Here is a 16,484-nt window from a genome sequence, read left to right on the forward strand (position 1 = left end):
AGAGAGTGAATTTTATACCATATCAACATTAGTCATGTTGGAGTATATGATATCCATTGACAATTGCCTATGAACACCACCCTGCAGTGGGACAGTGCACAAATTAACAATCATGGACAGACCAAGTCACAAGAACTGATGTACTTTTTCAGCTATTTTGTTGTGGATAATTTTTCAGACCTGTATGTGGATATGTTCCTGACAGCAGTATCACTAAGAAATTTAGTTGTAAAACAAGTTAAATAATTTTCTATTGCAATGTTGATGCAAAATCATTTGCACTGCTGTAAAATATTCAATAAGATCTCCTGTCAAGTTTGATTAACAGTTCCATCAAGTCCGTAATGAATGCAAATATGAACACTAATGACACATCAATTTTAAACCCTCTATTGAACAGTTGAGAGCATCAGCAAGTTAATTCAGTATTTCCTGTCAAACAGATTTTACAGACAGAAGCTTTGTGTGTTTATTTAGTTATTTTCAGTCTGTGTGTAAATGTGTGCACATATGTATGTTGTGATGATGTATGATACTGCCACATATACTAGCAGTATTGAAGGGTTCAAACAAAATATTTTATTTTCATTTATTTGTATATGAATTTCCAGTCATTTTCTATAGGCTTGTACACGTAGATCGCTTATTCTCAATTATATAATGTCGATTATTTGGGTCATGTGCACTGACTGACTTGAGACCACAGAGCACAATATTTTGAGTCTCATAAACTCTCCAACACTGTTGGGAAGGTTGGCAGGTGTGGTTTATTTACAGTTTTAAGAAATATGAGATAATATGTTAAAAATATTACAAACCTTTATAGTCTATGTTGCCTTTGATGACTACTTAATATTTAATGCATGATCTTTCAAATTTCCTTTCTTTACTGACCTGGATTTTATTTTTGAAGTTTATAGTGTTGAAATAATAGAAATATGGACTGGTTTATGGATATATCTTGGTGTAAATCCTAGTATAAAAGGATTCCTTGAGGTGAATTTTAATATCTCACCTTACTTCCTTGCTGATGCAACACTAAAAATTTGTTTGAAAACATCAATGGTGGTCTTTCAAATAATTGCCAGTTACCATAATCTGAATACCAAGTGATGGTAATAGAGACCAGAAAGGTTAGTCATACTGAATACCAAGTGATGATAGATTATAAAGGTTAGTCATACTGAATACCAAGTGATGATAGATTATAAAGGTTAGTCATGCTGAATACCAAGTGATGATAGATTATAAAGGTTAGTCATACTGAATACCAAGTGATGATAGATTATAAAAGTTAGTCATACTGAATACCAAGTGATTATAGATTATAAAGGTTAGTCATACTGAATACCAACCGATGGTAACAGAAATCAGAAAGGTTAGTCATACTGAATATCAAGTGATGGTAATAGAGACCAGAAAGGTTATTCACATATTTGTCTCATATTGTGTTTTTTTCTTTAAGTGCTAAAATATTTGGCATATCTATGAAGGTACATACTGTAGTTAAATGTACAGACTGTGTGAAGTTTACAGTTCACCTCTTTACACTTCTAGCAAAATTCTTTGGCACCTTTTTAGTCCATTTATGTGAAATAAGGCTCTTTCTACATTGGCTGGGGTGAAGTGAGTAGCCTGGTCACAATTGTTACAATACCATGAAGTTATTAAATGTCTGACATCATTGACTTATTGTTCAAAACAAAGCAAAACAAAACATTTCTTCCTTTCTTAAAAATATTTATCTTTCATACATCACTTATTGTGTTATTTGTATTTTCTATTTTAGATCCATCGACTTGTGTATGACAAAGTAAATTTCCTAAATCCATAATAATATTAGCTTTTTCATAGACTGAGAATTCTAAAACTTATTTTTTTCAGGTGTTTTTTTCAGTAAGTGGACCAAACTCAGTCCTGCTGGAGTTCCTAAGGTCCATTATCCATACAGTTTTTGTAATGTATACCTTTATCAGAGAGGGAGTCTCACATTTGAGGTATTATTATATGTCTAATGTATAATTTTATCAGAGAGGGAGTCTCACATTTGAGGTATTATTACATGTGTGATGTATACCTTTATCAGATAGGGAGTCTCACATCTGAGGTATTATTACATGTGTGATGTATACCTTTATCAGATAGGGAGTCTCACATCTGAGGTATTATTACATGTGTGATGTATACCTTTATCAGATAGGGAGTCTCACATCTGAGGTATTATTACATGTGTGATGTATACCTTTATCAGAGGGAGTCTCACATCTGAGGTATTATTACATGTGTGATGTATACCTTTATCAGAGAGGGAGTCTCACATCTGAGGTATTATTACATGTGTGATGTATACCTTTATCAGATAGGGAGTCTCACATCTGAGGTATTATTACATGTGTGATGTATACCTTTATCAGAGAGGGAGTCTCACATCAGAGGTATTATTACATGTGTGATGTATACCTTTATCAGAGGGAGTCTCACATCTGAGGTATTATTACATGTGTGATGTATACCTTTATCAGATAGGGAGTCTCACATCTGAGGTATTATTACATGTGTGATGTATACCTTTATCAGATAGGGAGTCTCACATCTGAGGTATTATTACATGTGTGATGTATACCTTTATCAGATAGGGAGTCTCACATCTGAGGTATTATTACATGTGTGACAGCTTAACTTAGTTTATTGCCTCTGAATGTGAATAATTCTACATTGCAGTGACTCTTTAGTAGGGTTCTTATGATAAGTCTAAGTATGTATTTATGATTTTCATATGGAATGTGGCATCTCTAAAAAAAAGTGAAGTTGACAAGAATGTTTTATAGTGCACATTACACAGTGCACATTACACAGTGCACATTACACAGTGCACATCAATTTGATTTACAGAAATGCAGATAATTTCTTTAAACTACATTATTCACCCTTGAAAAACGTTTGCTCACAGAACATTCGATTAGTAATATTTATTTTAAAGAAGCACCATTTAAAGTTAAGCCACCATACAGTTTCCTAGTCGATGTAGATTTTATAAAAGCATCCCATAGGCATGCAATTCAGTTTGTCCAATTGCATTATCTCTTTGTTTCATGATGTACATGTATGCATCAGTAGAAAATAATATCATGATAATTCCAAGGATATTTTACCTAAATTGTCAGATGTATTAAACAAAGACATTTCCTTCAAATTGAATCATGTCATAATAAGAGGTTGTTGTTTTTGTTGCTGTTGTGGGGTTTAACACCATTTTTCAGCACACAATAGGCTATACATGGTGGCCAGTATTAATGGTGGAGGAAGAACCTGGGAAAACCCTTGAATGAACCACCGACCCACGAGAAGCTACTGGCAAGCTTTCTCACATACCCACATTGGCCAAATCCGAAACTCGAACCTACGCAGACAGAGGTGAGATCCGTAACGGAGAGCGCTTTAGACCACTTGGCCACTCGGGGCCCCCATAATAAGAAGTAAAAGATATACAGCAAATTAAATAGTTTCAGCCTGAGCATGGCATGACATGATACTTATAATTATTGCTGTCAGATAACAAGTAGAAAGTTTCCATTTTTAACCATTTTAATAAACAGCATTGTTTTGGTTATTGTAAACCATATACACATTTATAAATGTTGGTAAGCATTACAGCCTTAAAAGAAATTGAACAAGAATTACTTGCTGCATTCTTTTATTTTATTCCCAATATTATTATATTTTAAGATATTGAGAATTTAATTAATCAGTTCTGATTGTGAGAAATAATATTACAGTCATTAACCTAAATATCTGGTCCCCCAAATTTCCCAAACACCATGTTTTCAAAATAATAATAACTTTTATTAGTCAGCAAATGTTTCAGACACCAAGTACATTTTTATCGAAAATAAAAGCATTCAGGTTGGAATTTAAATTGATGAATGTTTTGCTCATACTAAAAAATACATGTTTGAATAGATACCATTGGATTACTCATATTATCTTGTGGATGAACTGAAGATGTCAATAGACAGCTGTAACAACAGCCTGATATTCCTGAAGACTTGATGTTGACAATTCACTTTCTGGTCAATAGACAGCTGTAACAACAACCTGATATTCCTGAAGCCTTGATGTTCACAATTCACTTTCTGGTCAATAGACAGCTGTAACAAGAGCCTGATATTCCTGAAGACTTGATGTTGACAATTCACTTTCTGAGTCACTGTGATTGGAAAGATGAAAAATGATTGTTTCACGACAATAACTCAAGTTCTGCAGTATCTGCAGTTAATAAACATTGTGGATTTCTTGTCTTGGGGTGAGAAAGAAGTCTATTGATTTAGGGTGAAAGGTCAGAGATCAAGGTCACTGACTACAAGAAGAAAAATGTTTTCTGTATAATAACTGGAATTCTCCACATTTGCTAAATTTTTTGGACTGTTTGTACTTAGGTCACTGTGACTGAAAGAAGAAAAATGGTTTCTCTACAAAACATTAGGTCTACATCACATTGTGGATGGCTTGCATTTGGAATAAGGAAGAACCCTATCAAGTCTTAGCAGGAAAAAATGTATTTTGCACGAAAAATGTAACTTCATCACAATATACTTTCAGAGTTTATGGCTGACTTACACCTTTGATAAAAAAAGCTATTGATTTTGGGGTTGAAAAGATCAAAAGTGACTGAAGAAGATAAATAGTTTTTACGTAATAATAACTTCAATTTTTTTACTTTGGTCAGTGTTTGTATAGGACTTGGACTTGAGGTATGGAAAATGTCTTTTCATTTTCGGGGTCAAAATATCAAAGGTTAGAATCAGTGTGGCTCAAGGAAAAATGTTTTGTTTTTGTTGCAAAATAACTTTTGTTTTAGAGTAAAAGTTTGACTTGTAAAATTATTTTTACATTTACATTTTCAGACAGGTTCTGTAAAGAGTGAATTCTTCTCAGCTTAAGACTGTCACAATTTTATATGCCCTAGAATATGAGTGGTCCTTTGGCACTTAGCTTTACAATGGTCCTTAGGAACTTAGCTTTACAGTGGTCCTTAGGCACTTAGCTTTACAGTGGTCCTTAGGCACTTAGCTTACAGAGGTCCTTAGGCACTTAGCTTTACAGTGGTCCTTAGGCACTTAGCTTACAGTGGTCCTTAAGCACTTAGCTTTACAGTGGTCTTTAGGCACTTAGCTTTACAGTGGTCCTTAGACACTTGGCTTCACAGTGGTCCTTAGGCACTAAGTTTTACAGTGGTCCTTAGGCACTAAGTTTTACAGTGGTCCTTAGGCACTTAGCTTTACAGTGGTCCTTAGACACTTGGCTTCACAGTGGTCCTTAGGCACTAAGTTTTACAGTGGTCCTTAGGCGCTTAGCTTTACAGTGGTCCTTAGACACTTGGCTTTACAGTGGTCCTTAGGCACTAAGCTTTACTGTGGTCCTTAGGCACTTAGCTTTACAGATCACTGACATCCCGCCTTTGTACATGTTGGTTCAGGTCTCCATTTGGCCATCATATGTATGTGAGAAAGCTTGTTCTTCTCAGTGTCTTCCTGGATTCTTCCTCTACCAAATATAGTGGATCACATGTTTAGCCTGTCATGTGTTGAAAATGGCATTTAACCTACAAAGTCAAAAATGCATGCTCTAAAAGCTTCTTTATGAGACCTTAAAAGAAAAGTCCTAGAATCTAACACTTGCCATTATTACAGTATTGTTACAATGTAAATCTAACACTTGCCATTATTACAGTATTGTTGCAATGTAAATCTAACACTTGCCATTATTACAGTATTGTTACAATGTAAATCTAACACTTGCCATTATTACAGTATTGTTACATTGTAAATCTAACACTTGCCATTATTACAGTATTGTTACATTGTAAATCTAACACTTGCCATTATTACAGTATTGTTACATTGTAAATCTAACACTTGCCATTATTACAGTATTGTTACAATGTAAATATAACACTTGCCATTATTACAGTATTGTTACATTGTAAATCTAACACTTGCCATTATTACAGTATTGTTACATTGTGAATCTAACACTTGCCATTATTACAGTATTGTTACATTGTAAATCTAACACTTGCCATTATTACAGTATTGTTACATTGTAAATCTAACACTTGCCATTATTACAGTATTGTTACAATGTAAATCTAACACTTGCCATTATTACAGTATTGTTGCAATGTAAATCTAACACTTGCCATTATTACAGTATTGTTACATTGTAAATCTAACACTTGCCATTATTACAGTATTGTTACATTGTGAATCTAACACTTGCCATTATTACAGTATTGTTACATTGTGAATCTAACACTTGCCATTATTACAGTATTGTTACATTGTAAATGTAACACTTGCCATTATTACAGTATTGTTACATTGTAAATGTAACACTTGCCATTATTACAGTATTGTTACAATGTAAATCTAACACTTGCCATTATTACAGTATTGTTACATTGTGAATCTAACACTTGCCATTATTACAGTATTGTTACATTGTAAATGTAACACTTGCCATTATTACAGTATTGTTACAATGTAAATGTAACACTTGCCATTATTACAGTATTGTTACAATGTAAATATAACACTTGCCATTATTACAGTATTGTTACATTGTAAATCTAACACTTGCCATTATTACAGTATTGTTACAATGTAAATCTAACACTTGCCATTATTACAGTATTGTTACAATGTAAATCTAACACTTGCCATTATTACAGTATTGTTACATTGTAAATCTAACACTTGCCATTATTACAGTATTGTTACATTGTGAATCTAACACTTGCCATTATTACAGTATTGTTACAATGTAAATCTAACACTTGCCATTATTACAGTATTGTTACATTGTAAATCTAACACTTGCCATTATTACAGTATTGTTACAATGTAAATATAACACTTGCCATTATTACAGTATTGTTACATTGTAAATCTAACACTTGCCATTATTACAGTATTGTTACAATGTAAATCTAACACTTGCCATTATTACAGTATTGTTACATTGTGAATCTAACACTTGCCATTATTACAGTATTGTTACATTGTGAATCTAACACTTGCCATTATTACAGTATTGTTACATTGTGAATCTAACACTTGCCATTATTACAGTATTGTTGCATTGTAAATAGAGGATGTTATTTTGTATCCAAGTAGAGTTGTTAAAAATATTAAATTTATTAAGATTTGCAAGGCTATATTAGCTGGATTGAAGCTTTAGAATGTGTACCTCAAAATAGCATCCAAGTAAATAAAAAATGAACTTGCTCAAATCCACACAAAAGACATACATTTGTAGTCACTCTTTATTTCCCTGTAATTTATCAAATGTCACAGGCTAAGCTTTTCCTAATGAAAGTTTAATGGCTAAATCCAGCTTTCTGACAATCATTGCAAATTCAGGTTAATATATCATGCATAATAATGTGTAACACCACAAGAACATTTTCAACTAAATGCAGAAATTATTGTTGATGTCTTCTTATAATATATCTTTCTGTTGATATACATTGTAATTCACCAAGCAGTAAGATAGTTTATGCTGTGGTCCAGCATTTAACTTTCATTAGTGATCGTTGTTTTAAGCTTTCTTTTAAAAAAGATCACTGGTCCAATTTTGAACAAATTTGGCAGAGAATGTCCTGAAATAAAGGGCTTTCAAATTTGTATGAAGATCCAGTATGTGGATGGATATCCAACAGCTAAAGCTAAACAGAACTGAACCAAATTTGACAGTTTGCATCCAGACTGGATGGCCAAGTGGTCTAAGGCACTCATTACAGATCACTAAATCTCACCTCTGTCAATATGGGTTCTTTATTTGGCTCAGCAAAAATGTATATGGGGGCCCCCAAGTGTCTGATTGGTCGAAAGCGCTCACCATTCTGGATCACTGCCATCTCACCTCTGTCTGTGTGGGTTCGAGTCTAAGGCTCAGCTAACATGGGTATGTGAGAAAGCTTGCCAGTAGCTTCTCGTGGGTATGTGGATCTTCCCAGGGTTTTCCAGGGTTCTTCCTCCACCATTAATACTGGCTGCCATGTATAGCCAGCCTATCTTGTGCTGAAAAAAAGTCCTACAACAAAACCAGCAACAAAATCGGTTATGTGAGAAAGCTTGCCAGTTGCTTCTAGAGCAGGCATAAATTAATGGACAAAACCCAGTCATGGGCTGGATCTGGTCCATGTGCCATAATTTACCCACCCCTTCTCCAGTGGGTCAGTTGTTCTGCCAGGGGATTTCCCTCTTTATGCACAAAATATGCTAACTGCCATGTATATGCTATTGTGTACTGAAAAATGGCATGACACCCACAAAACCCATAAAGAAGCATTCAGGCCAAAAGTGCTTTAAGTTTTTACAAATGTTGCTGATATACCATACCTACAACTAATTAGAAAAACCTTTAAATGACGTCTTCTCAAAAACCACATAGCAGAATTTGGTAGAAGGCATTCTGTCATGAAGAGTGTTCAGTTGTATGCACCAATCATGCTGATCCACAATCGGAGGTGACTGCTCTTTCTATAAATATGCAAACCTTTAAATAACATCTCAATAACTACTCAACAGAATTTAACAGAATGTATCCAGGCAAGGACTTTTGTATTTGCACCAATCATGCTGATCCACAATCGGATGTGACTGCTCTTTCTATAAATATGCAAACCTTTAAATAACGTCTCAATAACTACTCAACAGAATTTAACAGAATGTATCCAGGCAAGGACTTTTGTATTTGCACCAATCATGCTGATCCACAATCAGATGTGACTGCTCTTTCTATAAATATGCAAACCTTTAAATAACATCTCAATAACTACTCAACAGAATTTAACAGAATGTATCCAAGCAAGAAGGACTTTTGTATTTGCTGATCCACCATCAAAATTTGACTGAAGCATCCTGGAATGAATTACTTTCAGCTTTTTACAGAGACCCTGATTTAGTATGACTTGTCATTTCTTAAAATAATAAAGCCATTAAATGACTTCTTCTCAAAAATTGCTAACAAAATTTGATAAACATTGACAGAAACCATCCTGGCATAACTTTTTCATATTTGGACAAATGATTCTTATCCACAGTAAGATAGAAATAACTGTACACAATACAGAGAAACTTTAAAACATTTCTTTTCATAACCAATCAAATCAACATCATAGGAATAATTTCTGTAGAATGTATCCAACTGGCCTAGATTTCTTAGCCAATTGATCACACATTTTGCAATGGTAGATGTCAGTATTTCATGCCCGTTTGGGCCTCATGTTGGTTATTTTTGTTTCTTCACCACAGAAATCCATGTCTAGCAATCCTTGTGGGCTTTATGCAGGGAATGGAGTCAGCAGTTTCCATAACATGCCTGAAAATGTTAGCCCTTAATCTCCCTGCCACAGCTGGCTTCAGGAAGATGCATCCATGTCTGGTCTTATGTACTGCCAGTCAGGGTGGTGTGATGGTCAGTACGAAGACATCCAAAAGGTACTCGTTTTGATTCTAGATAATCAAGTTTCACATGTAGTCTTTGGCTCATTTTTTTCTTCTCATATGTGATGCAAGGTCAGGTCATATGTATGTCTATTCTGATTGCATTTTTCTTGATATCTTACCTGTTGTAGTCTTAATTTGAATAGGTATAAATGCTATGTTCTTTGCACCATTTTTATGGCCCTAACCATATCTATAATGTTAACAATGCCCATTTATCCTGTCATGTAATGTCATTTTCTATTGTGAATTTCATTTCCACACAATAATCTTGAAGGACTTAATGAATTCAACCATATTAGGTCTGGAGATTCACATTAAAAAGATCTTGCTCAGGTTCAGGTTTCACCATTTTCCAAAAAAAGCTCATTGAGTTGTGGCCTTTGTTTAACTTAAAGCTTTGCCTTTTTGTTTTATTACTGTAAGAATTTGTAATGATTTTCAATATTAGTGCATGAAATTTCTAGACACAAGTACATCCTTTAAACCAGTGGAAAACCGTCAGGTTGAAATGTAAACAACTAAGGAATGGCTTTCCCATACTCAATAATAGCTATTGGATGGGATCATCAACAGATTTTCAAACATGATTTTATTACCCTAGTCACCGCTCCAGTGGTCTAGTGGTTAAAGTGTTCGCCTCAGATGCAGGAGGTCATTCGTTCGATCCCTGGCCAAGTCATACCAAAGACTTACAGAAATGGTACTTACAGCTGCCTCGCTTGGCGCTCAGCATTAACAGGTTAGTGTTAAGACAGGTTGGCCTTGTGTCAGGATAATGTGACTGGGTGGGACATCATGCTACATGTTTCCAGCATGATGCCTCAGTGCTTGACATCACTATAAACTGTCATACTGCAAACATTATAGCGATATGACTGAACAGTTGTTAAGCTATGTTAAAATTCCAAATCGCATACACACACACACACACACACATTACCCTAGTTATAGCCAGAGTTACTCTGGTCCAGCCACCCTTTTTAAATCTGTCTACTGACAGATGACCCTTTTTAAATCTGTCTACTGACAGATGACCAAAGGCCAGCAGATGACCAGATATGAGGATTTACATTTTTAATATATTCTTGCCACTCTGTTACCCTATCTAAACAATTTCCTGTCATGAATTAAACCATTGTTTTTTGGTACACCCCGATAACTTATAAACTTGTAGGTAGGTGAGGATACCATTTTTTTTCTATTTGAAAAGGAAAAATACAGGCATTTAATTACATAACATTAAAAAGTCATGATCACATTTGGTAAATGAAAGTTCAGTTTTGCTTATTATATTCTTGAAAACATTAATTTGTACTTAGAAGCTTGGAATTGACATGAACATTTTGTGCAGATTTAAACAAGAACTATTAAATATTTTAAAATTTTCTTTAACACAATATGTTTACCCAATAAACCTCACTTTAAAATTCTCACACAATGGGGACCAAACATACAAACCACAGTATAAGTGAGGGTGCAATTTACTGAGAAACCTCTGAAAGTTATGAAGGGGATACCCTCTTAGTAATATGATTGGTGGGGGGGCTGTTCAGTAGTTTGTTACTTGTTTTATAATCATGTTGGGGATAATTGCCAATAAAATGCTTTTTTTTAATGAAGTTGTTGACTGTTTTGTGTATTATATAAATGACCTTTAATTTCAAGATAACCCACCTTTTTTAAGATTGCTAAAAACATTACTCCAATATGTTTTGTTGCATCATATGTGTATCTCAATCATTGTTTTTTGCAGGTGAATATGGATATATAAAGGTGTTATTCACAACAGAGAAAGATTTCTTTTTTTCCAAAAAACTGTGGATATTTAATTTGTGAAAGAACAACTGGCAGTTTCAAAACTTATGTTTTATTTATTGTTCTGTTTCAAAAATATTGTTGCTACAATTTCAGTGGAAGTAATAGTGACATAGCAAACCCTGGCCAAGTCAACCCAAAGACTTAAAATTTGTAGCGATATTACTGAAAAATTGTTAAAGCTATGTCAAAAATCTAAATCACACACACTCACACATGCACACTAAAAATAGAAAAACCTTTAAACAGTTTCTCAAATGTCACTGGAAAGAATTTGACCAAATTTGGCGTATGGGCATAAAGGCCATTCAATTTTATACAGATTATTACAATCTGAATATATGAAGTGGCATTTTGAAGTAGACAAAGATGTTAAATGACTAAGCGAAAACTGCTAGTAACATAATCTGACAAAATTTTCTAAATAAACATCTTGGTAAAAGGGCTTTAAAATATTTTTATAAATGATGCAATTATATTTGCTTTCTTTTGCTTTTCAAGTATGGCCATCAATTAAAAAAATGAAGTGTTTATTTGACTTCTCAAAATGCACTTAGTAGAATTGGACCAGTTTGACAACAGCATGAAATGAATGGTTTAAAATTTATGCAAATGAAGATGATCAACCATTAATTATGGCTGCCATTACAAAAAATAGAAGACCTTTTCAATGACTTTTCAAAAATTGCTCAACAGAATATAAAAGAAAGCATTCTTGCTTGAAGAGATTTGAAGTTTGTTGGCATAATCCTGATCCACCATCAAATATGGCCACCATTAGTAACAACAGTAAAACCTTTCAATAATGTTTCAAACACTGCTAAGCAAAATTTGACCAAATTTGACAGAAAAGATGTTGACCCATTATCAAAAATGGCATCTGTTGCTAAAAATAGAAGACTAAACATTTTTGTTTTTAACAAGCATGATGATTTAATCAAGTAGACAAGATGCACCCTGACATTAAGAACCTGGAATGTGTTATAGATGCACCATATCTTCTGTCAAATATGGCCACTGTTACTAAAAATAGAAAAAAACATTTAAATACTCTTTTCTAAAAAAATAATCAAAACAATTTGAACAATTTTGATTGAAAGTCCTGTGGCATGAATGGCATTTACATACAAATGATGCTGATTCATCGTCATGGCCACCATTGCTAAAAATAGAAGAATGTTAAAACAACTTTATCACAGAAAATAAGCTCAGCAGAATTTGACCAGCTTTGACAGAATGCATCCTGGCCAATAAAGATCTTTCAAACACACATTCTGGTGTGCTATCAAATATGGATGAGAAGACGTATAATTGATAAATCTTGAAACAGCTATTTATTAGCTCATTTGATTGCAATCATTGGAAGAAGTTTCTTATAAAAGCATACTACTGACTCATATTTCTTGACCAGCAAACCTTGCATATAGTTGTTAATAATATGTCAGGCCAGGTGAGAAAACTAAAGCTCACTTGGGCCTCTTGTTTGTGTTTCATTCATAAAATAGTGCGGCAATGGTAAATAAACTGTATGAGAATTAGAAACAAACTTTAAATATTTGAAAGAAAAGCTCATAAAATGTATATAGAAAACCCCCCAGAACTTATTTAGATTTATATGCTTTTTTCAGTGAGAGTATGGACTTTGGTCAGGAAGCACATGTTCAGGCTGTACTGGATATTTTAAAGGATTTGCAGAGGGTTGGTGTTGCTGCAGAGTTCTTCATAAGCTTGATGAAGGTAAGAATCAAATAGGGCATCAACGAAAAATTACAAAACAGGACCACATTTAAGGATTGGTAACTAAAGCTGTGATAAACATGTTAGTAGTAATTTTAGTACTGCCTATATTCTACGGACTACAAATAGGTTTTCATTGAAATACCTGGGGGGGGGGGATAGATGAAATGTAACTGGGTCATGTCTGTCATTTTTTTGCACAATCCATGATTTATGTTAATGTCTTGTTAAGATGGATGAATATATCTGGTTTACTTGTTCATTCTATAGTTGCTTTATCATTGAATTTATATACATTATCGTCATGGTAACAAATACTAAGATATGTATTTGATGTGTTTTCTTCAATACAGCGAAAAAAAACAGCTTGAAGAAAGATTGCATTTATAAAGATAATCAAAGGATCCATCATATTAAATACAAGTAAATCACCTTTTTATATTAACTCCTGAATTCATATAGCATTTTCTGATTGATTGAATGCAATTGATGTCGTTGCTATTTCCCACTACTTTGACAGTGCGTAAAGAAAATATTAATAATGTATTTTCAGGTAGGAGACTGCCACAGAGAAAATAATTATGTGTGTGTGTTTGATTATTTTCAATCAGTAAAATATATCTTCTGTTCATTTTATAATTCTTCAGGAACTAACTTCATTAATTACTCATGAAGTTGAAACAGAAAGGAGAAGAAAATCTGAGATCCATCTACCCAATCTTGTCTCTTTGGAAAATCATAAACAGCAACAGCCTAAAGAAGTGTTTTTTCAGAAGCTGATGATTTTGAATCTCTTAGCTGCTATGTGTGAAACTCTTGGACCAAATTGTCTCCAGAGTTTCCAACACACAGTGGAGTTCATAAAGGTAGGAATTGGTGATAACTAAATGCTGAAGTTCAGCATACTTTGGATTACCAAAAAAATTTGTTTAGAACCACAAAATGCTTTTTTCTCTTCATTTTTTGTATTTTATTAGCTCAACTAGTCTGTGACCACAAGATATTTTGGGGTGACTTGTTGTCCATCGTCCATCTGTCCATTGGTCCATTTACACACAAATTTATAATTGCTACATCTCATAAACTACTTGGAAGATTACCATGAAACTTTTCACACATTCATCTCATGGTCTGGTTGGTCATACATAAAAATGGTGCTGCTTGGGTATCTAGTATGGTTGCCACAGCAACCATCATGAAAGTCTTGTTATCACTATTCATCTTGAATGATTGGATGTATGATCATGGAGTTATCACTATTCATCCTGAATGATTGGATGTAAGATCATGGAGTTTTCACTTCAAGACTTTTATGATGTCTAGTTTGTGAAAATGGTGCAAATCTGATGTCCAGTATGGTCACTAGGTGAAAATCTTGTTATTGCAGATAATCATATCAACACGAGATTTTCACCAGAAGACTTCTTATGTTGTCTGGCTGATACTAAAAGAAAATGGTGCTGATCTGACATCCAGTATAACCACCATGGCAGCCATCTTGAAAACTAAGAAACAATTAAATTAAATATACACAACAGTGCATAATATGTCCAATTATTTACTCTTGTATCTATTTGTGGATCTATTTGTTGTTTAAAACAAGCAAGAAAGATTGGTTGTCTGTTTGAATGACAAAATGGCTCCATACCAGTTAGGTCTTCATTTAAATTTGTTGTCAGATTGTACAGTAGTGACATCATGACAAATTTGGCAGAGATGTAACAGTTGGATTGCTGTGTCCTATGTGAATAGTATAATTTCATGTAGAATTTAGATGGATGGTGGAAATGACGTTTTCCTGGGAGTACATAATTTGGAGGTATTTATAGGTGTCATCCTGTCTTACTTTTTTATGAGTCACTAGTGTATTAGATAGTGTGATTATAAAAACATGTTGCATTTATATGATATTCACTTTCAGGTAACCCTGGAGCGAGGAATCCAGGTGTGTAATTCCACAGAGGATGAGGTTTTTGGAGCTTTTGAAAGTGAGACAGTTACTATGGCAATCGGGATGCTTACAGCAATCATGACAGGAGCCATTCAGGTTGATTGACATGACAACCACAGATTTAAATTTTCACATGGCTTACTTATAAGGGTGGTTATTATGAATGTACTTTAGAAGTTGTAACATTGTATGCATAGGTATGAAAAGGGGACTACTTCATTATTATGCTTATAAATGTAGTTTAGAAGTTGTAACATTGTATGCATAGGTATGAAAAGGGGACTACTTCAGATTTACTAAAAAAAAGCTTAATTGGTATTTTATATCAGAGTTATCGTTTTAATTCCACCCACCCCCACCCTCAACTGGAGGTGAAGTGGCATGGAGTGATAGTGTTGTCCATCCGGGAGTTGAAACCGGGGGGGGGGGGGGAGGCATGAGATACATCTTTTTCTTGCAATTATTATAATTATTTTTCATTGGTTACCAAGTTTTGTGGACTTCATGGGTTGGCTAATACCACTTAAGAAAAGGTTATCATTTGTGAAATCCCCCACCCCAGTTAAGTTGTTGCCTTTAACAATAGAGTCATATTAAATTGATCAGATGTACCAAGTTATACACCTTTGTTTCAGATGAATATAAATTTCAGTATTAAAAGAATAATATCTGATTCTCATTTTATTGCCACTAAATACATGACATAAAGGTAATTTTGAGATAAGTGGATTCAGTTTATGAATGATCATTAAAAACACAATATAAAGGTGAAATTTAGATAAATGGATTCATTTTATGAATGACGAAAACATCACATACTGGTGATTTTTAGATAAATAGGTTCTGTTTATGAATGACTTTTGAAAACATCACATAAAGGTGATCTTTAAATAAATAGATTCGGTTTATATAATGACTTTTAAAAACATCACATAGAGGTGATTTTTAGATAAAGGGATTCAGTTTATAAATGACCTTTAAAACATCACATAAAGGTGATTTTTAGATAAAGGGATTCAGTTTGTGAATGACTGTTAAAAAAAATCTTTTCTATTTTGCATATTGTATTTACGCTTTTATCAGATAAAAATTATTGCCAGGCAAACGAGTACATTGTACATTCATCCATATAATTTCTTGCCAGGTAAACCAATAGACTGTACATTCATCCATAAAAATTATTGCCAGGTAAACCAGTAGACTGTACATTCATCCATATAAGTTATTGCCAGGTAAACCAGTAGACTGTACATTCATCCATTAAAAATTATTGCCAGGTAAACCAGTAGACTACATTCATCCATATAAGTTATTGCCAGGTAAGCCAGTAGACTGTACATTTATCCATATAATTTATTGCCAGGTAAACCAGTAGACTGTACATTCATCCGTATAATTTATTGCCAGGTAAACCAGTAGACTGTACATTCATCCATTAAAAATTATTGCCAGGTAAACCAGTAGACTAC

The 16,484-nt window shown here is 33.7% G+C and overlaps 1 protein-coding gene across 3 annotated transcripts in view; it reads left to right on the forward strand.

Moving 5' to 3' along the window:
- LOC149787408 (transport and Golgi organization protein 6 homolog) overlaps positions 1–16,484 on the forward strand; it is an 84,485-nt gene that overhangs the window by 44,016 nt on the left and 23,985 nt on the right. For all 3 annotated transcript variants that reach the window (XM_089978011.1, XM_089978010.1, XM_089978012.1), the window contains 5 exons: positions 1,885–1,997; positions 9,318–9,503; positions 12,956–13,064; positions 13,712–13,930; positions 14,986–15,111. In XM_089978011.1, coding sequence (XP_089834137.1) covers positions 1,885–1,997; positions 9,318–9,503; positions 12,956–13,064; positions 13,712–13,930; positions 14,986–15,111 — 753 coding nt within the window. The remainder of the gene's footprint in view (positions 1–1,884; positions 1,998–9,317; positions 9,504–12,955; positions 13,065–13,711; positions 13,931–14,985; positions 15,112–16,484) is intronic.

This window comes from Sinohyriopsis cumingii, chromosome 12 (assembly GCF_028554795.1).
Source record: "Sinohyriopsis cumingii isolate HCF-2022 chromosome 12, ASM2855479v2, whole genome shotgun sequence".
Classification (NCBI taxonomy): domain Eukaryota; kingdom Metazoa; phylum Mollusca; class Bivalvia; order Unionida; family Unionidae; genus Sinohyriopsis; species Sinohyriopsis cumingii.